This window comes from Cavia porcellus, unplaced genomic scaffold (assembly GCF_034190915.1).
Source record: "Cavia porcellus strain 051 isolate PalLab524CR breed Dunkin Hartley unplaced genomic scaffold, mCavPor4.1 scaffold_8, whole genome shotgun sequence".
Taxonomy (NCBI): Eukaryota; Metazoa; Chordata; class Mammalia; order Rodentia; family Caviidae; genus Cavia; species Cavia porcellus.
The window spans coordinates 3,395,979-3,423,306 of record NW_026947491.1 but is presented as its reverse complement, the minus strand read 5'-3'; the positions used below and the strand labels follow the sequence as shown (position 1 = coordinate 3,423,306).

The 27,328-nt window shown below is 47.0% G+C and overlaps 1 protein-coding gene and 1 long non-coding RNA gene across 4 annotated transcripts in view; one reads left to right on the top strand and one right to left on the bottom strand.

Moving 5' to 3' along the window:
- Positions 1-27,328, top strand: part of Aldh1a2 (aldehyde dehydrogenase 1 family member A2) — an 80,621-nt gene that overhangs the window by 49,932 nt on the left and 3,361 nt on the right. The window contains exons 5-12 of the mRNA XM_063254281.1: positions 479-540; positions 2,600-2,728; positions 2,807-2,920; positions 20,222-20,324; positions 22,444-22,628; positions 23,285-23,449; positions 24,048-24,205; positions 24,811-24,885. Coding sequence (XP_063110351.1) covers positions 479-540; positions 2,600-2,728; positions 2,807-2,920; positions 20,222-20,324; positions 22,444-22,628; positions 23,285-23,449; positions 24,048-24,205; positions 24,811-24,885 — 991 coding nt within the window. The remainder of the gene's footprint in view (positions 1-478; positions 541-2,599; positions 2,729-2,806; positions 2,921-20,221; positions 20,325-22,443; positions 22,629-23,284; positions 23,450-24,047; positions 24,206-24,810; positions 24,886-27,328) is intronic.
- Positions 15,491-27,328, bottom strand: part of LOC111753389 (uncharacterized) — a 32,704-nt gene continuing 20,866 nt past the window's right edge. For all 3 annotated transcript variants that reach the window (XR_010049108.1, XR_010049107.1, XR_002788188.2), the window contains exons 3-4: positions 17,411-17,545; positions 15,491-16,322 (exon numbers count right to left, since the gene is read on the bottom strand). This is a non-coding gene — a long non-coding RNA (uncharacterized LOC111753389). The remainder of the gene's footprint in view (positions 16,323-17,410; positions 17,546-27,328) is intronic.

Below are 27,328 nucleotides of genomic sequence, written 5' to 3'. Positions count from 1 at the left end.
CTGGTAACTGTCCTACCGTGACGTCTTTTTTTTTTTTTTTTTGTCTTTTTGAGACAGGGCCTCTCTATGCAGTTCAGGCTGGCCTTGAGCTTACTTTGTAGCCCAGGCTGGTCTGGAACTTGCAATGATCCTCCTGCCTCAGCCTCCCCGAGTGTTGGGATTACAGGCATGTGCCACCACCCTGACAACCATGACATCTTAACACACAGTGGGCACTTTATTTTCTAATCCCCTCTCCCAACTTCTAGCATCACAAACTTGTCAGTCATTTTCCCTTTGAGATCTTCTCCTCCAACTTTGGGCATCTGGGATGCCCAGACAGAGCGGGCCCCAAGACCAGGTGACAGTTTTTCTACCAGCTTCTGTGTATGGTTGACGAGGTTTTTGTTTTGTTTTGTTTTGCTGCCACCCAAGTTCTCTCTCTGCATTTTTGCCCCCCTAGTCTAAAGGTCCAGGACTGACTGGCCTATTCTTTCAGATGGAGACTACTTCACCTTCACAAGGCACGAGCCCATCGGGGTGTGCGGACAGATCATCCCGGTGAGTGGGCCCCGCAACACACGAAGCAGGGTGATGTATGTTTCCCACTACTGGAAGAAAAAAGCGGAGCTCACGTTGTTGACATAGCTCCCACAGCCGCCCTACGAGTGCTTATTTGAACAGGTTGACGGGCTGCAGCTCCGTTTCTAGGAGGTGAGCTCTCCAGTCGGGGAATTCTCCTGACTCAAATAAGCAAAGCAGAGCTCAGCGTGTTAGGAACCTGCCTTCACTTGTGGATGTCTCTCCTACTCACAGAAAGTCGATGCTTTGCTATGTTTGCTTGTTTATTTTTTAGAACTGTTACTCACCCTCTTTCCAGGCATATTATTTTATAGGGGCCTTCAAGCCTCCTGCTTCCCACCATTTCTTTTCAAAAGATTCTCGATAGAAGACGCTACAAAACACACAGCGGTCCAGTTAACGTCATGGTCATAATTGAAACCATGCTGGGCTGTTGTCCGCCTTGTAAAGGGAAATAGATGTCATTCCCAGTGTTTGGGTTGGAACGTTAGACACTGTCCTTTGCTCTGTCCCTCACACACACCCTTGGCACAGAGAACCCGCTAGCGGTATGAGCTAATAGTTCCGGTGGCAATTTCAAGGACAGGATCAAATTAAACCTACTGTAGAGACCAGGAGATCTCTCTTTGCAAAATACAGGGGAATAGCTGAAGCTGATCTTTGGCTTGGAAGCTCACGATGTGAGGGAGTTACTGATATTTATTCAAATCATCAATAAAGCCCCAGGTGAAATTTCTTACAGGTTTGGGAGGGGAATCGGAAGCTCGGTTGTTGGAGCTGTTCTGCCCTAACCCCGGGGGACCTGCTTGGAGCTGCCTGGGGTGAGACCTGTCACCTCACTGGGGACCCAGACCTGCTCCTCCTGCCCTTCCTGGGCTGGGGACTGCGGCTTCTCTGATGGGATGAAGGTCCCTTGTCAGCCAGCCCTGGTTCAGTGACCACACTCCAAGATTTATATCCCGCAGATGGAATTAAAACATCCCTGAGGACTCTTGAGTTTATAAACAACCAAAAGGAAAAGAAATTGGGTGTTGGGTGATGGCGAGACACTTGTATATTTTTGCAGGGCTCCAGAGCTAGTGGGAGTGATCCGGGGCTGGCAGCTGAGGCGCGTCAGGAAGAGCTGCATGCGTGGGGACAGGACCGCTGCCATCCTGCTGATGAAATTATCAGTGACACCTGATAGCGATGAGGCTGTGCCTGGGATTATGACAGGGCAGACTCAGGGTCCTGGTCAAGCCAGTTTAAACCGTGCTCGGCCCTGAATTCATACACTCTCGTAAACATAGTTTAGTGTCATCATTTTGCAGTGGGAAAGAGATGGATGAAAAATATTGCATGCTTGTGCATACGTATTTTCTTTGGAATAATGTGGGGTTTGTGACCACCTGTGTAAGAAAAGGTACCCCAGGACCCTGGAGCACAAATGTAAGGCACAGCTAGGATCTTCTTTTTCACTTCTTCCACAGTTGAATAGCTTTCACCCCAAATAGGAAAAATCCTTCTGTAAAAGACTCAGATTCAAGCAAAAGATTTTCATACAAGGGTTTATGGACTCTAATGTTAAAAATAATATAATACAAGAATAAATGAGAAACCGAGACAGTGCAAAGGGATAGCAGGACTTTCCTCTTCCCCTGGAATTTCTTTTGGAGGGGGATTGTTGGAATAAATAATTTATTGTACACAGAGGAAGGAAGGATTCTTTTTCAAGGTTAATGCTGTTATATTTTTAATGAAACAATTAGAAGACTAATCATGTACCTTGTGCTGGGCAGCACTTAGGTTGGGGTTGACTGAAATCTGAGAAATCACTTTAAAGACAGCCCCAGGACCCTACGTCTTCTTTTCTGTTTTTTGTTTTTTTGGTCTTTTTGAGACGGGGTCTCGCTATGCAGTTCAGGCTGGCCTTGAGCTCACTTTGTAGCCAGGCTGGGCTGGAACCTGCAAGGATCCTCCTGCCTCAGCCTCCCGAGTGAGTGCTGGGATTGCAGGAGTGCACCCCTACACTCGGCCTGACCCGGGTCTCCTTTGCCAGTGGAACTTCCCGCTGCTGATGTTTGCCTGGAAGATCGCGCCTGCGCTGTGCTGTGGCAACACGGTGGTGATCAAGCCAGCGGAGCAGACGCCCCTGAGCGCGCTCTACATGGGAGCCCTCATCAAGGAGGTAGGACGTGGAGGGAGCCCTGGCCTTCCCTTGGGCTCTCAGGCAGCCCCTCCCCTGCTGAACTGTGGCGTGTTTCAGGCTGGCTTTCCACCCGGAGTCATCAACATCCTTCCAGGATACGGGCCCACGGCCGGTGCTGCGATCGCTGCTCACGCTGGCATAGACAAGATCGCGTTCACAGGCTCCACGGAGGTAGGCGCTAAGGGCTACTAGGGTTAGGGTTGGAGGGAGCAAAACACAAACCCTGTGCTCCAGGCCAGCTGCAGGCTGGGTGCTCGGGTTGGGGAGCACGGGCATGTGAAGCGGAGTGCGCTCCAGGCTGTCTCTGTGATCCCCTCTGCATGCTAACAGTCTTGGCAACTGGGCTTCAAGTTACTTTTTGGAGTCAAGAGTATATAGCAAAAGCCTGGCTGATGTTTTGAAATTTAAACCAGCCTGTGGCCGGGAGGCCCATGGAGACAGAGGTCACCTCTGCAGGGTTCTCCAGGTTCTGCAGATGCAGGTGGTGGTTGCTGACTCTCCCTGGGGAGGACAGAGCAGCCACCAAGTTGTGGGCCAGCAGCCTGCAGAAAATGCTGCAGGCACTGCCAGTCAGCTACGTCCAGCGGCTCTGCTTATTCCCAGATAACACACACACCAGTGTCGCTCTGTGCCCCTTAAGCTTTATTTATAAACCCTGGCACTGAATCTAAGGTAATGTTTACACATCAAAAAATATTCATCCTTTTATTTTTTACCAACTATTTAAATATGTGAAGATTGCTTTTAGCTCATAGGCAGCACTAAAGTGGGTCGCAATCTGCAAATCCCGGGCACAGAGATGCAGGTCTGCTTAGGGAGGTTACAAACAGGTTCCTGGAGCCCCGGAGCCAGGGTGCAGAGGGAGAGGGGTGTCTGAGCCAGTGCTGTGAGCAGAGCCAGACAGTATTGCTGAGTGAAAGGCGTCTGAGTCTGCAGGAAGAGAGTGAGAGCAGCTTTACTGTCGAAAGGGGCTCATAGCCATGTTTTTAATAAAAGACATGAGTGAAATTAATTTTAATAGCATGCTTCATGGGATACACTATTTCAAAAGTCTCATTTAAACATTACGAGTATAGAAACTATTCGTGCTGTATTTTGTGTTCTCTTATTCGTGCAAAGTCTCTGGAGTGTGGTGTCACAACATCCATCCATGGCTCTGTGCCCCATCACCACAGGTGGCCAGTGGCCACCACACTTTGCAGTGCAGGCCTAGAAGCTAATAATGTCCATCAATGTAGAGTTAAAGATACTGGGTGATACTCACTCCTACTAATTTCATTAAAAAGCTCATGGGACGTTGATTAATAGACTTGAATGTTAATTTATTTGTGGAGGTTATTGGTTTTATATTTGTCAAGAGCAAATCTTGCTTCCAGAACTTCCCTCATAGTAGCTGTCACAGTAATATTACATTTGAAGGATGTAACCTGAAATGTGAGTACTCCAGGAGTGACCTGCATACACCAAGGACAGTGATGCAAACGTATTTGCTAAGGCTGGGATGGTCAGGGAAGCTGAATCCTACTAGGAGAGAGTGTGAAGGATTGGGGCAAACACAGATCTAAGCAGGGTATTGCCTGCTTTGCACAATTTTTTCCCCCACTCCACTTAAAGAAACTGAAACAAGAAATCTGAAGCTATGTTTTAGAGGTGGGCTTTTTTTTTTCTAAAAAGGATTGGGGGGGTCCATAATTAAAGTCCTGGATTCTATATCAAAAGCCTGGGAGAAAAAATTATACATATATATTCCAAATTTAAATGAAACATTTAAGGTGTTTACCCCTCTTTTAACCTTCTTTTTTCCTGTTAACTTCTCAGTGTAAAGGCTCAGGTAAAAGGCTTTCTCTCTCTCTCTCTCTCTCTCTCTCTCTCTCTCTCTCTCTCTCTGTCTTTCTCTCTCTTTTGTGGGGGGTGCTGGGGACTGAACCCAGGATGTTATGCATGCATGGCAAGTGCCCCAGGCAGGTGCTGTGCTGCCCAGCTGTATCCCAGCCCAGCCTCCTTTTTCTTAATTAAAAATATTTCCCCAAACCTGACAACACACCGTATAAAATGAGGTATAATACTTCGTCTTGTCAACACTTTAGAACTCCTTTATTCTTCTTAATACATATGTAGAATACTCTTATTAAAGTAGATATACTTTAATCCTCCATTAAGTACAGTGTGGGTCTTCTTTGTTGGTTTGTTTCTCTCTTTCTTCCTACCACAGAGACTACTGAAATGAAAACATTTGGGGAAATTTCATTGTTATGTATTTTCTACATTGGAATTACAAAATAGAAGGGCATTTGTATTTTAACTTGTTCATCAAGAATGCACTGGAGTGATCATTTCATTTACAAGATCTCTTTATATGTTAATTAGTCTTGTTTATTGTAGAATTTTAAAATCTTATTATCAGTCCATTCTTTCTTTTTTAATGTTTTGAAAGACTTGGTTTCTGTGCACAGGTTTCAAATGTGTGTGTAGTTACATCCTTGCTTAGCCTTTCTGCTACTGGTTTCTGAGTTTCCTGTATCTTTTAAGAAATCCCTTCAGTATCACATATACGGCTCTTAATATTTTCTTTCAGTGCTATCACGATTTTGTTTTGGTTTGAATCTTTAATACAGTTGAAATTTATTTGACCATCTAGTGGAAGGCAAGGGCTAAGTCAGTTATTTCAATAAACTAGTGTTCAGTTACTTCAACCTCATTTATTAAACAGTGTATCCCCTGTAACTCATTTGAATGCAGCATAATATTGAAAGAGTTTTGGCCCAGACAGGACACTGTAGCTGGAGCCAAGGAACCAAGAAGCCAAGGAGCTCCATCTCCCCCACCCCTAAGAATTTACCTCTGGTGTCAAAGGAGTGCCAATGGGCTACCTGTGCATCACTAATGCCCATCACTAGGTTCTACCCCAAACCTAGGCTACTTATATGCCCCCACTCCACGTGTTCCACGGAGAGATTGCTGACCCCAGGGGGGAGATACCGTGCCCCAGGGGATCAGGGGTGTCTCTCCCCGCATTCTCAAAATAAAGGTCATTTATATTTCATACTTCTTATCTTTTCAGCTGCTGCCGGTCCCCCACAGTTCTATCAAATATGAGATGATAAATTTCCATATGTACGAGCGTCTGTTTTAAGACTCATCATTTTATTTATCTGTTCTTTTGTTATTATCAAACTGCTCTGATTCCTAGGTCTAACCTGTGTTGGAATATGGGAGCCAACATACACTCATGTTTGTGTTTGCAAACTCTTGTGGCTTACCTTGCCCTTCTCATCTTTTGGATGAAACTTCAAGTTGATTATCTAAACTGCTTGCCCTTCTCCCAAAACTCTTCTTGGGAGCTGATTGGCACTGAATTTTGTCCACCTTAGCACAAGGGAACCACTCTACCACGTCAGCTTCCCAGTTAGCAGCACTGCACATCTCTCTCCAGCTATTGGTCCCGTACTGTCCATGTCGTCATCATATAGGTTTCTGGCATTTTTTTGATAAATTTATTTCTAGGCTTTAAATATTTTCTGCTAAAAACTGAGCACCTTTGTTTTAAGCCACAGCATTATGTAGTGGAAAATTATTTATTATTCACTGTATTATTGAGTAATATTCTATTATACAACAGTGCTCTATTATTCAGTAATAGACAGAACTTTGTTTTTTAGATCTGAAAATAAATTACATAATAACCCAGTAAACACTCCCCAAAATTGTCAAAGCTCTTGGGTTCAGATCTCTGTTTTTAAAAATGTCTTTTTCAAAAGCATTTTAAATAACTTTACTGAAGTGTAATTGATATAGATTAAAACACATTCATTTAAGCACCCAATATGTACACCCATGTAATTATCACCTAAGTAAAGATATCTAATATTTCCATACCCTAAAAAAAATTCTCATGTCTCTTTGTGATTGGCACCCTTGGCCCCAGGCAATTACTGATCTGTTTCATTAATTTTGCCTGTGCTAGACTTTTATACAAATAGAGCAGTAAAGCGGACCTCCTCCTGTGTGTCCTTCATGTGTGTGCTTTACTTTGGTTGCTATTTTCAAATTTAAGGTGTTGTTGATATGATTAAGTTTCAGGGCCCCATCTTGACTTAGAGCTTCTTTGTCCCATCAGATTTTCGGGACCCTTCTTTGTCTGCCCTTCTGGATGAATGCTCTGATTTTGATACTGCATTGTGTCACAAAGTAACAGGAAAACAGGGGTAGAATCAAGAAGGAAATATAAGATAGGAAAAAGAATTCATGGAACTTCTAGAAGTTAAAAATTTAACATCTGAGGCAGATGTTAAAAAGCACTACAGAGCATCGGAGACAGCAGAACCATCCAGACAGAAGCATGAAGAGAAGGCGGAAGAGATGAAAGAGGCCCAGGGACCTGGTGACAACGTCAGCTGATTTAACTGGGAGCGGGAAGACGATGCAGAAATACATGTGAAGAAATAATGGTCCAGATGTTTCCAAATATTAATAAACCTCAAGCGATCAGGAGAAAACAGTTATGGGAAAAGCAAAACTTCTGAAAACCAGTAAAAAGCTGACCTCAGAAGCAGAGGAAAAAAAGAACCATTATGTGCAACGAAGCAAAGAGAAGAGTGAGCATAGGAATCTAATCAGTAAGGAGCAAGTCGGAAGGGTGTAGTAAAACAAAAAATAAAGCAAGCAATAAAAGCTGTCACGTTACCACTCGATATCCAGAAAAAAAGGTCATTAAAACAGAAGACAATTTTAAAGATATTTTCAGACAAAGAGGAACTAAGAGAATTCACTTCTCTTAGTGTAAGAAATATTAAAGACTTTTACAGAAGGAGGAAACAGTAACCAAGGATGAGGGCCTATATCCCAAACGAGCATGAGTATGCAACTGTAAAATAATTTTTGTCACTTAAAAAACCTTTAAATGATAACTGAACTTTAAAATAATAATAGTAGGAATATGTGATGGCCACATAACATACATAAAAGTAAGTAACAGGACAGCAGTAGAATAGACTCGAGGAGGAATGGAAGAAAGTACATGGGTATCGCATTACCTCCTCAGGTGTGTGACACTGATCAACAGTAACCAAGATGCAAAGTGCAGACACAAGAGCATCCCCCGTAGAAGACACAGTGTGTCTACAGTGTGCATGTATGGTTTTGCTTTTGTTCGTTTCTATGAATTTGAGCGGGATGGTGAACACTGGGACTGTTACCCTATTGACATGGGTTTCCTCACTGGCAGTTAAGCCGTCTGATATCACTGTAGCTTAATTCTCCTAAGTCTTATTTTCAAGCTTTCCTAGAACTAGTTTGTCTTCATACCAACTTGAGGTCTTTCTGGGAACGCACTTCACACCTGCAGGTTTAACAAAGTCTGTCCACTCTGATGGGTACCGAGATGCCTCCCAGCCCTGTATGAGTTCTAGGAAGGATTTAGGAGACTAATTATGTGATAGCTTTCTTCTCCAGGACTCACAGAACCTTATTCCATATTCTCCCAGCATAGCATTTGTGTGGGGACTCACAGAGACCCCACACAATTTTCCAGCTTTATTTTCTCTCCACGGGGCCCCATCCCCTCCTGCTGCAGCCGCTGTGGCCCCTCCAGGCTCTGATCTCCATTTCATCGACTCAGCGAGACCATCGCATTCCGCTTTGGTCTCCCCACCACACGCTGGGCTCTAGAAAGTCTTTTGGCAGAAAGGACTTCCCTGTTTGTTTCCCTTGACTCTAGAATCACAGTCCTCCCTGCCTTTGATTTTCTTTCCCAAGGTTTCATGCAGATTAGATCACTCTGAGTCATAGTTTATCGTTAGATATATTATCGTCAGCAAGGTCACAGCTTTGCTTACTCTGGCTGATGTAACTAAAGTCTTAAGAGTACAACCTTAAGGACATTTGGATTTGTTTGGTACACAACATTAAAGAAGTACTTTAGTCTTATAAGCGGCTGTTTTTTTTTTTTTTTTTTTAAATTTAAGCTGAAATGCTTGCTAGTTTAGTGTTGACTTTAGAAGTAGTTTTGGGGGGTGGGAGGTTGGTCGTTTTGAGCCAGGGGGGTCTCGCTCTGCCTTGGGCTGGCCTTGAGTTCACTTTGTAGTCCAGGCTGGTCTGGATATTCTTGCCTCAGCCTCCCAAGTGCTGGGATTACAGGCATGCCCCACCATACCCGGCTCTTAGAAGCGGTTTTTTTTAGAAGATGACAGTTGTATAGTAAGTGCACTCTGAATGCCACAGGTATTCATCACCTGCATGAAGGGAAGAAGGCTGAATGTGCTAAGTAGAAGCTTAATCTCAGAATTAGAAGGCCAGGTATAGTCAGTGCGCTTCCCTCCTGAAGAGCGACACTGCAAGATTAGAGCAGCTGTACAGTTAGGGACCCGCCACTTAATTCCTTACAAAACTGGCTTAATAATAGTGGCATAGTGGTTTCGAAGGCCCATGGGGATTCAAGGCAGTGTGAGTTTAGAGAACTGCAAGTGGTACGCGAATGTTGGCTTGTGTTATGACATTGGCATCCCAGGGAGGGGCTGCTACTGTGTGGCCTGGCCCAGCCCCAGGAGGAAGGGCTGCGATGCGGGCCTGCAGCGCCCGGGCAGTGGAGTTCACCGGGAGTAGAGCGGTTAGCAGGAGACTGAGGCTGTCAGCAGCTGTGAGGGGGATCATGGAGTGGCTGCCCTTGGGTGTGAGGGTTCTTTGGGTGCTGATGCAGAATCCTGCATTGAATGGTTGCACAGCTCTGATAATACATAGAATTCTGCACACCCAAAGGGCAGTTTAATGGCGTTGGATTTTATCTGAATAAATCTGTTGGGATGGGTGCTTGCTCTGTGGCAGATAACCAGCATGACAGAGCCCTTCCTCTTCCCCCCACGCCTGCCCGCCGAGTGTTCTGCATGTGGCCTTGCAGCTCTCAGCATGCAGGAGCTGAGTCAGGTCAGGTGTGAGCCAGGACCGAAGCCCACCTGGCATGTCCCCAGGGCTCTCGGGATGTGGGCTGTGCTCCATTTCTTGGAAAGCACCGTCCCATTAGAATCTAGATGGCACTGAGGATAGGCGGTGGATATCTCTGGCACATGTTCTGTTGGAGGAAAAGCCAAAATGTTTTCTTCTGAAAGGTCACAGACACTATTCTCTGTCAGTCCCTGCCTTGAAGTTCACTTTAGAGTGGCGTCTTTGCCTCTTTAAATGTCACTGGACCTGCCATAGGGATTCTCTCTGCTGTGAGACTTACAAGTTTTAAACCTAGGCTATTGCAAGTCAGTGCCACCAACATCTGCCAAACCCCAGAGCGGGAAGTGCTGTTATCCTTTGAGACACAGTGGTGAAATCTCGGGAATCTGTGGTCGTCCACCTCTCATAGTGCGGTGTACAAGGAGGTGAGGAGGAAGAGAAGAATTCTGCACCACTTTCCTTTAAAATTTTCTGAACAAAGATGCTTTGTAACAAGGCTCAAGCCATCCTTCAGATGTTTCTAAACATGCCTGGATGTTTGGGAGAAATGTCATGATTGTGAGATGCTTGCATCTGAGTGAAAAGTTATTTCATTCAAAGATAACACGTTAAGGAAAGGATGCATCCACATTTGCTGATGTCCAGACCTGTGAAGAATCCAGGTCTGTCTTCTTTGCCTCCCAGCACTGATCTCTCCTGGAGAAGATGAAATTGTCACAGGGTGAGAGCTAAGGCATAAAGGAGAAAGGAGGGACGGAGGGAGGGACGCTGGGAGACCCTCATGACTGGCAGGCGACCAGAACTGTCACAAAACTCAGTGGGGAACAGAGGACGAGTGATCAGGCTACACCACTCCCTTTCAAAGCAAAGGTGGTTTTTGTTTTTAATCTATTCTAGCAGTTCTACTTTTAAAAGGCATTTGAATTCTAGAGCTGCAGGTCTGGTCCATCCTTAGCCGTCTCTTTAACAGGACGTGAGAAGCCTAGTTGAGTAGAAGGTGGGGAAAACCCAACCCCAAGAACCTGCATTTGCCTCCATGGTTTGGGGGCGGTGGGTGGTGAGTACCTGACTGCCAGGTCCCTGAGCACGGCACAGATGATTTGATTTTTCCAATGATTTGAAAGTACTTAGCACTTAAGAAACACAAAAGTGTGTGAAAATTAGAAATACCAGGTTTTCCTCTACAGCTGTTTTCCACACACCATCTTTTTATTCCTCGGATTACATTGCTCACATCTGCCTGCAGGCCAAGTTCATTTCTGTCTACAAAATTATCTGTGCCAGTGGGTTATGATAGAGATAAATTCTGAGCTGAACTGTTAATGATCGTGCTGATCGACCTAATAGTCAACAAAAACCATGTCGGGTAATGCTGAAGTTTAGGAAATTTAGAGCTTTTGTGGAATTCAGCTTGAGCTAGTTTTTCTCTGTCCTTTATTTAGAGTATCTTACAGGGAAATTATTCATCAGCACCTTGCTGAAACAGAACTTGAAAGAGGACTGTGTCACAATACTGTGTCACCTCTCTCTTTAAACAAGTAGAAGAAATCACAATTCTTCAATAAGAAGCTCTAAGCACAGTCTTTGAACTATACTAAAAGCAATTAGAAGGATGTCAGAGTCATATCAAGACACAAGACCTCATTAAACCCTAGTATGGTTGTATGGATTTGTTCACAGTACATGTTACTATTTAATCTTTCCAGACCTCAGATTTCTTGCTGGAGATTAAGAATGATTTTGTCTACTCTGTGAATGGTGAGGTTGAAATAAAACAATACATTTGAAGTGTTCTCTAGACAGTGTCATGTTTTAGTAAAGTGTCAGTAAATAGCTGTCATCATTTGCTATTTTAGTGAAGTTTATAGAAAAATTTATGCTCAGGAAGGGTAGTAAAATACAGCGGGTATTTGATTCAGCAACCCTAGAGCAGATCTAGACTTCCTGCTGCCTGACCTTTAGCAAATTATTTTAGTCTGTCCTTTCATTTCTTTGTCTATCAGAGGGTCTGTGAATAACTCCTTACACTCTTATGTGAGAGTTGAGAGGCTGTATTCGAAAGCTCCTTCAGATTGCTTGGCAAGCTGTAAAATTTCAGTATTCATTGAACCTGAAACTTCTATTTGTAAATAATGTTTCTGAAGACTAATTCTTGCTCTCTGGCTAGCAGTGTGAGTGTATGTGTTCACACATGTGTGTTTGCTCTTCTGTATCATTTTTGGAAAAAATGTCCTGAATTTTGGAAAAGTTGCTTTTTAAATCCTATTTCTTTTTAGGTGAAATTAGAATGTAGTTCTGGGTGAGGATTTGGGGTGCCTATGCAGGAACTCGGGCTTTCAGGGCCACTCCTTCGATCTGGTTCTGCTGCAGTGGAATTCTTTGATAAGGTGAAAGCTGTGTGCCCAGGGTTTTCTGCAGTAGTTCAAAGGTGGCGAGGAGCTGAACCGTTAAGATCTAGATTTCTGGTATCCCCAACAATTTTTATACTAGAGCTTTTCTCAAATGATCCAGAAAGTCTTGCTTGCCTAAATGTTTCTCATGATCCTTATATTCATTGAGGATCAAGAATGCTGGTGTTCCGTTAGTTTGAGGAGCTGGGTCCTATTCCAGAGCGCATTCCCAGGACCAGTTCAGCCCTGTCTTTGTTTCTGAACATGGAAGTTAACCGCTGTTTCTCGATCCCCACTTCTCCTTCCCTGGGACCCCATCAGTACCCAAGATACCTTACCTGCCCACTTGGTCTCTTTCCTTCTGAACAATATTGCAGCAAGCAGCTAAGGGAAGCACCACACTAGTTCACCTGGGGATGGCCCTGGAAGCTCAGCTTGAACTCTGGACTCCTAAAGGTGGAGCGGGCTGTGCCCTGAAGCTGCCTATCATCCATCTGTCAGGCAAAACCCTGCCTCCTCAGATGACACGAGAGCGCACACCGGGGCTGGTCCTGCTTCCCTCGGCGCTCTGAGTGGGACCGCGTAGCCTCACTGCGAATGGACCTGGTGGCATCCACATGGAGATGCCTTCGCCACCCTGGGAGCCACCCACTTTCCCCCCCCCCCCCGAAATGAACCGTCTTCCATCCTCTCAGGGAGCAGGGAGTGTTTAGGTAAATGCTCTTTTTGTGACATTTCCACGATGACTAAGAGGCCTTACTCAGAGTCCTCAGCTTGGTTGGCCCCTTCCTCATGCCAGCCGCCCTGATTTATCTTACTGGCCTGGAAAGACAGTTTCCACTGTCCTTCCTGTCCATAAGCTGTCTTCTTTTCTCTTCACTCTTCTTTTCCTTTCAGGTTGTGTTTATGTTAAAGTGCACCTATTCCAAAGGTGTTTATGGGCCCTTTAAACCATTAAATCGCACATGAAATGGTCACATAGTTCAGTGTGATTTCCCTGCCAGGAGTTCACAAAAGACAGCAGACACTCTCACGGTGCGATTGATCTGACAAAGTCATGTTCTTCTCGCTTTGTTTTTTCTTTATTAACAGCTTTATTGAGGCATAATTTCATAGAATGGGCTTCACATATTGAAAGCATACAGCTTGATAAATGTGGCCACATGTGCCATGATCCCAGCGGCCGAGGCACCTTTTCCATCTCCTGCATCTTCTCACCCTCAAGTTTCCCAGCACCCCATCATCTTGTTCCTCCCACGTCTCCCTCCACCCCAACCTTGTGTTTCCAGATACTGATCTGTTTCCTGACTAGATCACTTGCATTTTTAGAATTTTATATGGACAGAAACATACAGTATAAATTCTTTTGCTTAGCTGTATTTACTCCAGTAAAATTATTTTTAGATCCGTTCATGTTATGTATGGCAGTAATTCGATCCTTCTTACTGCTGTGCAATATTCCATTTGGTGGCTCTATTGTGGCTTGTTTATTCACTCAGCTATTAATAGAAAACCGAGTTGTTTCCAGTTTGGGAACTGCTACAGTGTTTCCCAAAGTAATTATAACGTGTCACATTTGAACCAACACTGTAAAGTACTTCTAGGGGCTGGGGATTTAGCTCAGCAGCATAAGCACCTGCCTTGCAAGCAGATGAGTTCGATCCCCAGTAATGAAAAAAAAGAAGTACTTCTAGCCACTCTACATCCTCGCCGACATTCTCTATGGCCAGTCTTTAATTTCAGCCATTCACATACTGTATTTAGTGATTTACATTTACATAAGTATATGGTGCTATCTCAATGTGGTTTTAATTTCCATCTTGCTACTAATTCATTTGTGTATTTTCCACTCTGTATTTTCTTTAGTAGGGTAGTTTATAATCTTTGCCCATTTGAGAGGGAGTATTATTTGATTTTTAGTTTTGAGTTTTAAAAGTTCTTTCTATATTCTGCACACAAGTCCTTTGAGCTTTGCAGACACCTTTTCCAAGCCTGCCACCTGCCTCATTGCTCTCTTAGCAGTACTTTTGAAGAGCAGACCTTAACTTTGGTGATATCTGATCACCAGTTTATTTTATAATCAAGCTGTTAGAGCTGTGTCTAAAAAACCTTTGTCTAACTCAAGTGTACAAAGTTTTTCTGCTGTATTTCCTTCTAAGAATTGTATCGTTTTTGTCTCCTATCTAGGTAGTGGTTACTTTTGCATGGAGCTGATGTGTGTGTGTGTGTGTGTGTGTGTGTGTGTGTGTGTGTTGTGAGGTAAGATGGGCGCTCTTGTTTAGGGGTGATAAAGCACAGCACTGTCTCCTGCAAACACTGTCCTATCACCTTGGTGCTGTTCTCAGGCTGGATTCATCCTGTGGATGTGGGTCTGTTCCAGCCTTTGCTAAGCTTCTCTGATCTGCCCTCTGCACCAGAAGCCTACAGTTCTGGTAGGAACCCAGGAATTCTTGAGCAACACAGGAAGAATATTAGTTAAATATGTGCTCCTTGGCTGTGGAGATTACTGATGGGGAGCTTTAAGACCACAGTGAGTGTGTGTGTGTGTGTGTGTGTGTGTGTGTGCGTGTGCGTGTGCGTGTGCGTGTGTGTGTGTGTGTGTGTGTTGGGGGGTGACAGAGAATTTGGGGAATAGTAGGTGTAGAAGGTGAACCTGTGAAGTGTCTGGCTGTTAGGAATCCCGACGAGGTTGATTTTGTGTGGGGTGGGTGTCAGGTGCATCTTCCCAGTGGGGTGCGCACTTGATACTTCTCTCTAGAGGGGTTTGCAGTCTGTTGGCTATTGAGCCTCATTTCTTTCCTGGAATGAGATTAACAGTAGGTGCTAGAGGACCTCACTGAGAAACATTTATCCCAAATATGAACACCAATTCATAATTATTCTACAATATGAAAGCGAATTCACGGTTGTCTACATTGACTGGAGGGTTTGCACAGGCTGGCTGGAGGGTTTGCACAGACCAGTCATATGACCTCATCCCAGCCTCCTCTTTAGCCTGCAGTTCTTCAGTTCATTGTCCTCCTATTCTGTTCTAACCCTGTAGGCTACTTAGGAAATTAGAGACTCTTGCACATTGAACATGAACATGTCATGTAAACATGGATTCTGCGTGGGGTCCACGTAGACGCCCTGGGGCTATGGGTCCATTACAGGAAGCCAGCAAAGGCCAGCAGCAGGAAGCTCATCTGAGGCGGCTGCTTTCTACTCAACCATAGCAAAAGGCCTTCACAGAGCAAACAGCGTTAACCGGATTAAAGACAGAATTCATTTATCTATAGGCAGCTAAATACACAAGCAATGCACATAAATATTTAATAAGTGAATATGTTTCATATTCTGTTGTATGGAGGCTGTTATAAACACAGCCTCCATAAAGTACAAGAAAACAGTTTGCATTCTGCTTGGTGGAGTGTTTTCTTTATTCGGTCAGATGAACAAACTATGATTTCATCATTAAGAAACAAGATAGTAGAGAACTATCAAAGCAAACTGCGGGAGAGCTCAGATCCAGGCCCGCCAGACTCATGTTTGCTGCTGGCAGCTGTCTTAGTGCCGGTCCTGCCCTGCGCAGCCGGGCTCCCCTCTCATTTCCCAGTGGGATGAGTGTCACACAGCCACCTGTGAGGCTGGGCAGGACCCAGCCCCGCTGTCTCCCGTCTGCCTTCCTCCTCTTTGGGGGCGGGGGCAGTTGCTGGAGACCCTGTCAGCTGTTTTTGTAAAACAGCAAATGGACCTTTTCCTAAGGTCGTGTGAATCTACTAGGAAATCATCCAGCATGTTAATCAAAACCATCAGCTTGATTGGACAGAACTTTTAGATGTACAGGTTACAGATGATTAGCTTTCTCCCCCTTTTCCATACTTCAACCAAAATAAATATACTGAAGAATAAGAAAAAGTTACGCTCTTGTCCCTGTCTGCTAGCTGGGCTTCCTGATTTACTCACAAAGCTGCACTGGAATTCTCTCCTCCACACTCAGGCAGAGTTGGGGTGGGGTCTCCAGGGTTTGCCTGGTGAGCAACGCATCAGTATCTCAGACTTTAACATTTGAGGTTTCTTCTATCAAAGGAGGCCAAGAGGTTAGAATCTCGATGTTTTTAAAAAAAATTGATGTGAACTAGCAAGAGAGAGTTTTACATAACCAAAGCATAGTTAAATCCAGGATGGTCCATGTAGAGTGAGGTTATCATAGGTAAGGTCTAACTGTCAGAATCCTGCTGGTGGCTGAAAGGATGGAATCCCATGTCCTGGAGGAGAGGAGGGAATGCAGGATGAGGTTATCACACATGACACTCTGGGTCCAGGCTGGGCTCCGCTCCTGTCCTATCTTGACCCACTCAACCTACTTTTGTTCCCCAACTATAAAATTGAATAATATTTCTTGCTTCCCAAGATTTTCGTGACAATTAAATGAAATGTGTGTATGGAATAGGGCTGGTCAGCAGTAACAGTCAGTGGGGAAATGCAGCCACCCAGGAGACATTGGAGAGTCACAGGAGAGAGATGCCTCCGAGGGTCTCCTGGACACTGTGGTTCACTACAGAGCACTTTTAAATGCTTCTGGGAACTTTAGAGAAATAACTGTGCCTGTGTGCTCTGCTCCAGACTCAAATGATCAGATTCTCCGAACATCCAGCCCAGACTCAGCCAGAGATGTTAGCGCCCTGGGAATTCCAAGGTGCAGCAGGGTTTGAGCCATGGCCCTGTTCCCTACATTGGAGAAGAGGAATCGAAAGCCACAGACGAAGCAGATGGAAGCCCAGGGCACTCCCACCAGGATCTGCAGAGCCCAGCCTGGAAGGGCTGGCATCCAGTGCTGTCCCATCTCTGCTTCCTGTTCCCAGAGCCCCCAGGGGGCAGGTGTGCTGCCTTGGCTCATGCTGATAGAGTGCCATTGAGGACCTGCTGTGGTCCATGTGCTGGGGACATGGTTGGTCAGGTGGCGTCTATGCACTGAGGACTCCAGGGCGGAGAGGAAGACAGAAGCCAGCAAACAAGAATGGGGCTCGAGCCATGTCTGAGTGCCATGGGATCCCAGAAGGAGGAGGAGGAAAAGGAGGAGGAGGAGGGGGCAAACCTGGGGGAGGTGCTGAGAGTGGGGTGCGGAAGGAGCTCATGAAATTATCCAGGGAGGATGGGTATGTCCCAAGATAGGAAGGTGACCTCCTATGGCCAGTGTGGTGGACAGGTGTGGTGATTCAGGAAGGGAGGTTGGAAACATGCTTGAGGATGGCATTGATTTTCCTAATCTTCATTTCACAGACAACGTTTTGAATTTGCTGCTATTATTTAAATAACAGAACTGTTACTCCTTAAGGGCCCCTGGTCCTGTTACCTTTTGGTGGACATCTGAGCAAGATTCATGTGGCCATTTGGGGCTACTTTAGAAAGACAAAAGATGCCCACTTCATATATGGCTGGCATTTTTATTTTCATCATAGTTGGAACCAGGAAGCACAACCATGAAAATCTGGAAAGACAAGAGAAGAAGTGGAGTCAGTCGACTTGGGATTAACTTTAAGAGATGATCATCTGCTGTGGAAAGCAGGCCTCTTTGACTATTTTAACTGCGATCGCTACTGGAGGTTTATTTTTATTTTTCTGTTTTTAAAAGGTTATCATATCGCTGAGAAGGAATGGGCCGTAATTTGGATAATAAGTAAAAAGAAAATTATACCCAATTTTAGAAACTTCACCGTGGGGAATGCCTTCCCTGAATAGAAAGCCCTAAAAGGCCTCCTGTGTTTGTTTTTGTCTCGTGTACCAGATGATTTTCCTTAAAAAGGGCCAAATGGCACTGCTGAGTGGTGACAGAACATGAGCCCAGACCTGGTGGCTCTTGCAGGGATGTTCCCCATATCAATCCTGCAGTCCACTCAGAGCAGAGCAGGAGGCCCGGCTGGTCTATGCCAGCTCCCTGCTGAGAACCAGCCCAGTCTCCTTCTGGATGGGGCAGCCCCTCGCTCACCACCCTTCGCAGACAGCGCTGTGAGGCTCGCAGGAAGTGCAGAGAGAAGGACGCACCGTAGGGCGAGGGACACTGTCCCTGACCCTGCCGCGGAGCCCTGCATGGGGAAGCTATGATCAGACCGGAGTCCCTGCCATTCTGGGCAGCTGTGGTGCTCTTGTGAGAAATCGCATCTGTGTAAGGTGAGGAGAATTGTGGATGGACTCTTAGAGCGTGCAGGGGCCCAGGAGCCCATCTGTCACTTCCTAATGCCTCTGGTTAACCAGCATGCTAAGGTTAACACGATACTTGGCCTTCATTCGACAGCTGAAGCCACCGAGACCCTGGGCTCAGAGCTTTCCCAAGTCGAAGCTCAGCTGGGCCTCAGAGTATCCAGGTCTTCTGCATGCACTGGGTCAAAGTGCAGTCTGTGAAGCGACCTGCAGCTCTAACAAGTCAGCCTTGGCCGGAAACAAGTAACACGAGTCTCTGTCCACGTGGCCTGCAGGCCTCCCCTACCCAGCATGCCGCCTGCCCTCTGCTTCTGTGGGAAAGGCTGATGTCACATGTCTGTTGGGAGCACACTTCTGGCTCCCATCAGGAGAGCTGATCAAGTGCACCCTTTGCTCCCCAGCACACCTGTAAGATGCTGTGATTCCACTGGCTCCGACTGTGGAAACCCTCGAGTGGGGTGCATGTACTAGGTGCTGGAGCAACCCATTCAGAAGGCCGTGCTTTTCAGCATGTCAAGACCAGCAGTGTCTGTGTCCCTTTCAGTACTGGTAGCAAGGCCTACCTCCTGTTAGGGCCGCTTTGCTTTCCTGAACTCCTGGGGAGAACTCAGGAGGAGTCAAGTGTTTTCCAAAGAGAGTCCAGCCTGGAGCCAAGAGTCCCAGGAGAAGAGCTGTGAGGCGGGGCCCTGCAGTTGGAGGGTGGGGGTGTGTTCGTTCTGCTCCACTTCTGCAGGTGAGGGTTGGAGTGGTCTGACTCCGGGTTACAGCAAAGAGCTGCAGAACTAGAATTTAATCCGTTCAGATCTAACATTAAATTAAAACCAGATTCATCCTAAGTGGCCTGCAAAGCCGGCCGTGCTTGCTGAGCTCCTGCCAGGGTTGCATGGGTGTACTGTGAGCACGAGCCTCGTGTTCTCTTGGGGGTGAGCGGCAGCATCCCAGCGTCCTTTTCTTCCAGAGATGAAGGAGGAGACTCAACTGACACTTGCTTTACAGTGTTCAGCGTTACTTTGCTTTGTGCTGGAAAGAGGCGATATCCTTACTGTTTCAAGTCAGTCTGGAGCACAGCAAGAAGATCTGGTGGTGGGTGACCCAGCGTGACAGAAGGCAGGGAGGAGGTAGGGGAAGGAAGGGAAGGAGAGGGCGGTTCCTGGCTTACAAGGGGTACAGCGAGCTGCAGGGCAGACCTGCCGCGCCCCTGCCGGCCACAGGGGGCGCACTGGAGCACGCAGGTCCTCTCAGGGGTCCAAGCAGGGCTGCAGGGCCAGGGTCTTCACACGACTGCACCAGGGACTGAAGCCAGGCAGTGCTCACCACCACAGAGGCCGAGTGTTATGTCCCGTATCCATTCCACACTCATACGAGTCCGCCATGGCGGTGCTTTCTTCAGACCCACCTGCGTGTGTAACTGACTTCTCCATGAACAGGAACTTGCAGTATGACATGGACAGAGATGGGTTCTCGGCTCCCTAGAGTCCTTTCTCTGCAACCTCTGGCCGGGATGGGGGGGTGAGACTGAGTGTCCCCTTGGACCAGTGATGACCCTCCAGCCGCCACTGTTTTGCAGCTACGTGGACGCTCACCTCACCTTTCCCATATCTACCAACGTGGCCGGTGTCCCCAGCTTAGGGCCGCAGTACAGTGGGGGAAATCTCTGCTCACATGTTGTTTGCCATTTATCTTTAGGAAATCTTTTGGTGATTGAGATTCCAGATTTATGGCCCATTGCTTTGGGCCTTCCAGTAGGGAATAATGTGTCCTTCCGGTCTCTCCATTGTGGACATTAAGCTGCCTGGTGCCTTGGCCACCCAGCTGGCCACACAAGTGGACCCTGTGGCATTCTGAGGGGGTCTTGGTCTTTTAGGATCGGGGGCTGCTGTTTCCCACTGTTGGCCGGAGCTGGCTTTGGCCACCAGCTGTCTCAGCTGCAAGGTGTGCTGACTTCTCTTCGCTTTGACCCTTTCAGGTTGGGAAGCTTATCCAAGAGGCTGCTGGAAGAAGTAACTTGAAGAGAGTAACCCTGGAACTTGGAGGAAAAAGTCCCAATATTATTTTTGCAGACGCAGACTGTAAGTCAACTGTAGATCTCACGTATATCTCGTCAGGGTCTCACTATATAGTTCAGTCTGACCTTGAACTCACTATGTAGCTGAGGCTGACCTCAAACTCACTATGTAGCAATCTTCCTGCCTCAGCCTCCTGCGTGCTAGGATCATTGCTGCTCTCTTTTGTACCTCCACTTGTTTGGTTTGGTTGGTTTGAGACTGCGTCTCCCTGCACAATCCAAGCCAACCTTGAACCTGCTATCCTCCTGCCTCAGCCTCTCGAATGTTGGTATATTTCTCCTCTTGATAAGACACTAAAATCTCTGATTATTGATAGAGTGATAAGACATCTTTCTGAGTGAAAATAAGCTACTGTTGAGAAGGGCTTTTACTCACTGACCACTACTCAGAGCTTGTCTTGCACACTGAAAAGTTTGTGTGATGCTATGGAGTAGAAGAGGTCAAGCCTCAGGAAGTGGCTGTCGCAGAAAGAGTGGTCTAGCTTGGAGATCCTGCGGTAGGGTCCCTCCGCCTAGGTGCACCGTCTGAGTGCTTAGCTGGACCTGGTCACTGTAGACCACAGCATATATACCCGACTCACCAGCCCTGCCAGTGTTTCCACAAACCCAGCTGTCACAGCCCTTCCTGCTCCAGCGGGACCTCCAGCCAGGACCACAGCACATGCACGTCCCTTTTGTGGGAACCAGCCTCACCAGGAGGACTTTCCAGAAGCTCAGGGCAGTAAGCTAGGAAGAAGGATTCAGTCATTGCTGGGATATAAGCAGCACAGCTCCTGCCTGACAAGTGAAAGATTGTGAATTTAATTCCCAGTGCCAAAACAAAGAAACAATCAAGCAAACACCAAAAAAACCTAAAGCAACAACAACCAAAAGGATGCAGTCATTGACTCACTCCACAAATAGAGATTTTATCAACATGCGTCAGTCCTAGATGTTCATGTGAAACAGAAAAGGAATTAATGTGGTCCTGACCTTGGGCATGAATGGTCCCGGTAAAGCATGTGTGGCTGCACCTGAAGTCTGACTCTGTTGCAGAGGTAAAACTGCAGTACTGTGTCCCGTGCTGTAGCAGAAGGCTACAATCCCAGCTGCTTTGCATGCAGAAGCTTGGGCTAAGCTTCTGTGACAAAGAAAGACCTCACCTTAAAAATCAAACAACACAGTAAGCTAGGAAACCCAGCTCTTCAGGAAGGAGGCCACCTAGCCAGTGCCACACAGCTCTCAGAGGAATGACATTCCAGAATCTCATCTAGTCATCCCCTTCCTTCTCCACATCCTCCTCAGGGCAGAGCTGCTTTTCCAGTTCCACCGATGCAGGGGTCAGGGAATGGAAAGCAGATGGCTTGAATCGCCGGCAGGGAATGTGCAGAGCTCAGCTCAAGCTGCAGGCTAGCCAGTCAGGTCGGGTTTCCTAACCCTGCTCCTCCAAGGAGCAGGCAAGGCGCTGTCACCCTGCCCAGGCACCGACACGCGGGCAGGCAGCCAGCTGTGCAGCGCTGGAGGATTTTAAGTGTAAAATACAAGAGTGAAAAAATGATCATCGCTCTTGCACAATTCCATCTCAATATAGAGGAAGCTTAGAGTCTCCAGAGATCCTTGGCTGAAGCAGGTTCACTGTTCAAAGCTAATTAGCTGAACACGGGCCCACAGGTTAGGGTAGCCCGCGGCTGAATGTGCTCAGACACAGGCCGACCTGTCTGACCATCACACCACAGTGAAAATCGAACCTGTGCTTTCGTACATTGAATTCTTTTTTCTTTTTAAATGGGAAAGCTCTGGCAAACTCTCAATTTATGTTCCGGCAGGCAGAGAGCCAAACGCAGTGGCTTCCCTTCCCTGTCTCTCCTGGGCTTGGTCAGCAAGCAGGTCTGGACCTTGACTGGTCTGTCTGGCTGATTTGCACAGTGGCTTTTGAGAGTGCTGTTGGGGTGGCAGAGTATCTGTCCCTCCACTGACAGCACTGGAAAGGGACCCAAAGCACTGACTTCATCCCCATTTGCATTTGTTAGAACCAGGGCTGGGCTGGGATCTAGCTGGGTGTCTTCTGCCTGAGGATGACAGAGGTAACCCTGGGCTGCGGACAGGGAGGCGGCTTGGGCTGGAGTGTGTGGCTCTCCCTGCAGTGGACCATGCCGTGGAGCAGGCGCACCAGGGCGTGTTCTTCAACCAAGGCCAGTGCTGCACGGCGGGCTCCCGCATCTTCGTGGAGGAGTCCATCTACGAGGAGTTTGTGCGGAGGAGCGTGGAGCGGGCCAAGAGGCGTGTCGTGGGGAGCCCATTTGACCCCACCACCGAGCAGGGCCCGCAGGTAGAGAGACGCCTGCACCCCTCTGCCCACCTCATCTCCAGCCAGCATGGACTCTTGTGCCTCCGCCCCTTCCTGCTGCCTCTTTCCTGGCTGGCAGTGTCACCCCTAGAGATGTGGCTTGCTCCTTAGGCTCTGTTTCTTTTTCTAAATTTTATCTCTGAGCCACTGTGGGTCTAAGGTTGACCCAGGGCTGTTTCGAACTTAAGGGGACGATTTGGAGTCTGATCACTTTTCAGCATCAGAACCCCATCCTTTTGGCCCCCCGGCTTCCAGAGTCACCCCCAACTGCCAGGGTGGAGGGCGACCCTCTCTCCTCCTGGCCTGTCTGCTCCTCACCGCACTGTCCGAGTCTGCAGAGTCCGAGCTGCGGCGATGTGGTCGGCAGGGCCCCCGACTTCCCTTGGCTTGGGGTGTTTCCCCTCTGGGCTCAGGCTCTCAGTAACCATGGTGACATGTCTTTATTGGATGTCTTCCTATGTCAGATTAAACATAGAAAACTGCCATTTTTCGCATGTGACCAGTTGACAACAGCTCCGTAAGGTTTGGCTGGAAATAATGAGATTTTCAGAGTAAAAATCATAGCAGAGAGGGTGTGGAGGGTGCACTTGTCTCTAGGTTCAGCAAAGGGTGTGCTTGCCGTGTGCTTCCTTCTGCAGATCGATAAGAAACAGTACAACCGGATCCTGGAGCTCATTCAGAGTGGCGTGGCTGAAGGTGCCAAGCTGGAGTGTGGGGGCAAAGGGCTGGGCCGGAAGGGGTTTTTCATCGAACCCACCGTGTTTTCCAACGTCACGGATGACATGAGGATCGCCAAGGAGGAGGTACCAGACGTGGTCTGCGTCTTTCTTGGGTGTGGTTTCCAAAGTGCATCCAGTAGACAGTGCCCAAATTTTAGCTCTTAGCATTTTATGCGCACTCATGTTGCAGTGGCAATCAGTGTGGCTGTGGCTATGTGGGAACACACAAGCAAGCTGCATGGAGACCAGGGGACGTGCTGCGAGACTGTGATGGGTACAGTGGACAGAACGTTCAGCCAGCCAGCCGGGGCCTCGGAGGTGCACTGGCGGCAGCAGCAGTGCTGGAAAATGGGGGCCGCTGGATGAAGACAGACCCTGCATGCCGCCTGTGTCTGTGCAGCTGAGGGCAGGAGCACATTTACCAGTGGTCCCAGTGATGTTTGGGTCAGGAAGGAAGCCACTTTGCTGCTGTTGCTGGTGAACATCCCCTCAGTACACACAGGGTTGAGTGATGCTCGGAAGTGAGGGGTGACAAGCCTAAGCTCTGAGGTCAGGCTCGCTAACCTTCCTCCGCATGCTTTCCACTTCAGTGCTGCTGACCTTCCAGGCCATGAGATAGTCGAGGCCCTGTAAACTGGTTTTGAATCAAAGCAGCCGACCCAGTCACACTGTCTCGTTGCAGATCTTTGGACCTGTTCAGGAGATCCTGAGGTTTAAGACTATGGATGAAGTTATCCAAAGAGCCAACAGCTCGGACTTCGGACTGGTGGCCGCTGTCTTTACGAATGACATCAACAAGGCACTCACAGTGTCTTCTGCCATGCAGGCCGGGACTGTATGGTAAGATCAGAAGCAACCGCACTGTCGTGGCCCTCAAAGCCTCCCCTGGTGCTAGAGAGCTTGTGTTAGTTCATTTCTCACTCCTGGGATGCAGTACCAGGGGCGGCATAACTTTATTTTGCAAGGTTTATTCAGTGCATGGTTTTGGAGGCCGTAAGCCTGATCCGAGAGGGCCCCATGGCTGCCTACTATGCTAAGAACTTTGGAGCCCCTGGGCACGATCTTAAACCCATCCCGGGCAGCAGTCCCAGTGACCAAGGACTCCCTCTGAGGTCCATGCCATCTCCTGTCATCGCCATCTGGGGCCAGGCTTATAACACTGGGACTCTGGGGGCTAAACAGATCCAAACCACAGCAAGGCTTCATAGTTCTGAGGATCCAAGGTTCAGTAAATGCCTGCTCTCCTGATGAGGCAGACTGAAGTCACCCAGACTTGGATACACTGCTTTGGCTAGATCAGGTCATTACATCAGGTTCTAACCTATAATTTTCTTGTTCTGAGAAAAGAAGCAAAAAGTAAAACTATAAGGATTTATCATACTAATTTGATTCTTTCTGTGCAGGTGGAATTCATATTAACAATATGATTTGCTGTGTTGTTTCAGGATCAATTGTTACAATGCCTTAAATGCCCAGAGCCCCTTTGGGGGGTTCAAGATGTCTGGAAATGGGAGAGAAATGTAAGTGTCAGTGTTTCTAATATTGATAGAGAAACAGTGACTGCAAATATCATAGAGAGCTCAATTCACTCACATGCACTTATTAAAGTCACATTTTGGTGGGCACATGCTACTATATGCTAATAGTAGCCATGAATAAAACAAACTCCCTAATTCTTTTTTTTTATTTTATTTAAGGAGAAAAGAAAAAAAAAACAGTGAAGGGGTACAAGTTATACAGATTTACAGAAGAAAAAAATGCGCAGTAGGAAATCACTAGTTAATGGATTACATATTGCCATCTTAGAAATAATTGTTCAAGTCACAAAATTAAAGCTTGTAGAGTGGACATTCCAACAATGATACTGCAAACAGTTCTGTTCAATGATCCAATAAGACTCTGTGATATCATTTTCTATCTTATACACTTAAATATACATGCAGTTATATAGTTTAGAGCACTTTCTTTTCCTCTCTTTTATACAATGACTATTACACATTTTGGGTTTCATTGCTCCCACGGTTCTTATTGCTTTTTTGGAAGAGAGTAAAACCAAATGTGACATAACAGAGCAGAATCGGTCAAGTCAAAAGGGTGGACATAATAGATAATATAAAAACATAATACAAGGTGATCAACAATGGTTACCATAATGCCTCCCGCTATCTCTAATAGAATTGCCTATATCATTAGTTGTAATACAATTGAGCAAAACAGTAAAGAACAAAACCGACAAAACCAAAACATTGGAGACATTGTAGGTCTTCAAAAGTAGATAAAAGTCAACGAGAATGAAACTCCCTAATTCTAAGGGGAAGCAGAGAAAAATTAATATATCATTAACTTCATGTAATAAGAGTCACTGAGGAGGGTGGATCAAAAATCTTGTAAATGTCAAGGAAAAATCCATCATACCTGCTGGGGTCAGAAAAAGCATTACAGAGAAAACTCCGTTCCGAGTTTTAGGAGAAAAAATCAAGATGCTGCCAGACCAAGGGCCAGGTGTGATCTCACTTAGGCCATGACCTGAGATTCCAAAATCAAGGAGCTTTACATAAAAGCTAGAGTTTATATGTTTTGCTTATTTTCAGTCCCCCATAACGAAGTTGCCAGCTGTGAATTCTGCAATTTTGCCCCCCAGTGCTGAGTTTCTGAGACCTCAGAGCTTGAGGCTATTTCTGCCCAACCTGCTCAGAGCACCCCCTTTTGGATCACCAGCTCTAACCCCAGGGCTCTTTGAGGTTGAGACTGCAGATTTAGGGCACAGGGTTAGTAGAGGCACTTCTTGGAGATGTGGGTGGGAAGGTTGGCTTAAGTTGCATCTCAAAGCCAGCAGCCCACACCAGAATGCTTGCTGGATGTTGCTGGACAGTCTGCATTCCTAGCCCTTGAAGCAATCCCCTGAAGTACCCAAGGTATTGTAACGGTCCCATCTTACAGATGAGGACACCGAGGCTATGGGAAATTGAGTAATTTATCGAAAGTTGCACTGTGGTAAATTAAGAGCCAGGATTTGTATCTGAGCAGTGTGATCCTCCAAACTGCTGTGAGCCTCGAAGCTCCTCTCCTTAGTGGTCTAACCCTGGAAGTGGGAAAAGACCAGTTGAGGTTTCTGAAGCAACCAGCCCCTGGGCATTCCCCAGACACCATCCTCACTTCTCCCACAATGCCTTTCTTCATTCTTTCCCCACTGCAACTTTAAGTCACCTTCCAGCTTTGAAAACCTCCTCCTCCTTCTCAAGGGCTCCTCTGTGGAGAGGCCGGTCCAGGTCCCTGTCCAGGAGTCCAGGGCTGTCCCCAAGCACTGCAGTGAGGGCGGCCACCGGCAGGCTCCCGACAGGCTGCCCCTCCTCTGAGCTTGGAGACCTGAGTCCAGCTCCTTGCAGCTCTGCCTGCCAGATGCTGCTTCTGTCTTGCTGTCCTTTCCCTATCAGTGGCCTGAGCTGACCAATGGCAAAGCACAAACTGGACAGGGACAGGGGAAGCCGTGACCTTAACATTTTGGAAATGAAGGACTCTGGCTTTGCCAACAGGAGTGTGATGGGGACACTCTAACACATTGGAAGGGGCGTGTGTGTGTGTGTGTGTGTGTGTGTGTGTGTGTGTGTGTGTATGCGCACACGTGCGTAGGCGCATATGCAGCCTGGTGGTTGGGGTTTTAAGCACGCTCACCTGGGGACCCCCTCTCGGAGATCCTGACTTAGCAGGGCTGGACTAGGGCCCGGGTCTGCATTTCTAACTGGAATGATTCTGATGCACGTGGTCTGGGGACCTCCTTCTGGGAAAAGCTGCCATAAGCCAAGCAAAAGCTTGGGGAAACGCATTCCCTCAGTGGGAACCCTGGCTTCCTTTATGGGTAAGGCTTGCTGGGAGCTCCTAAACCCAGTGTTTCCCTCCCCAGCTGTGCCACGCCTGGCTTGGCTTAGGGAACAGGGCCTGTTTGCGGGAAGCAGCCAGCCAGCT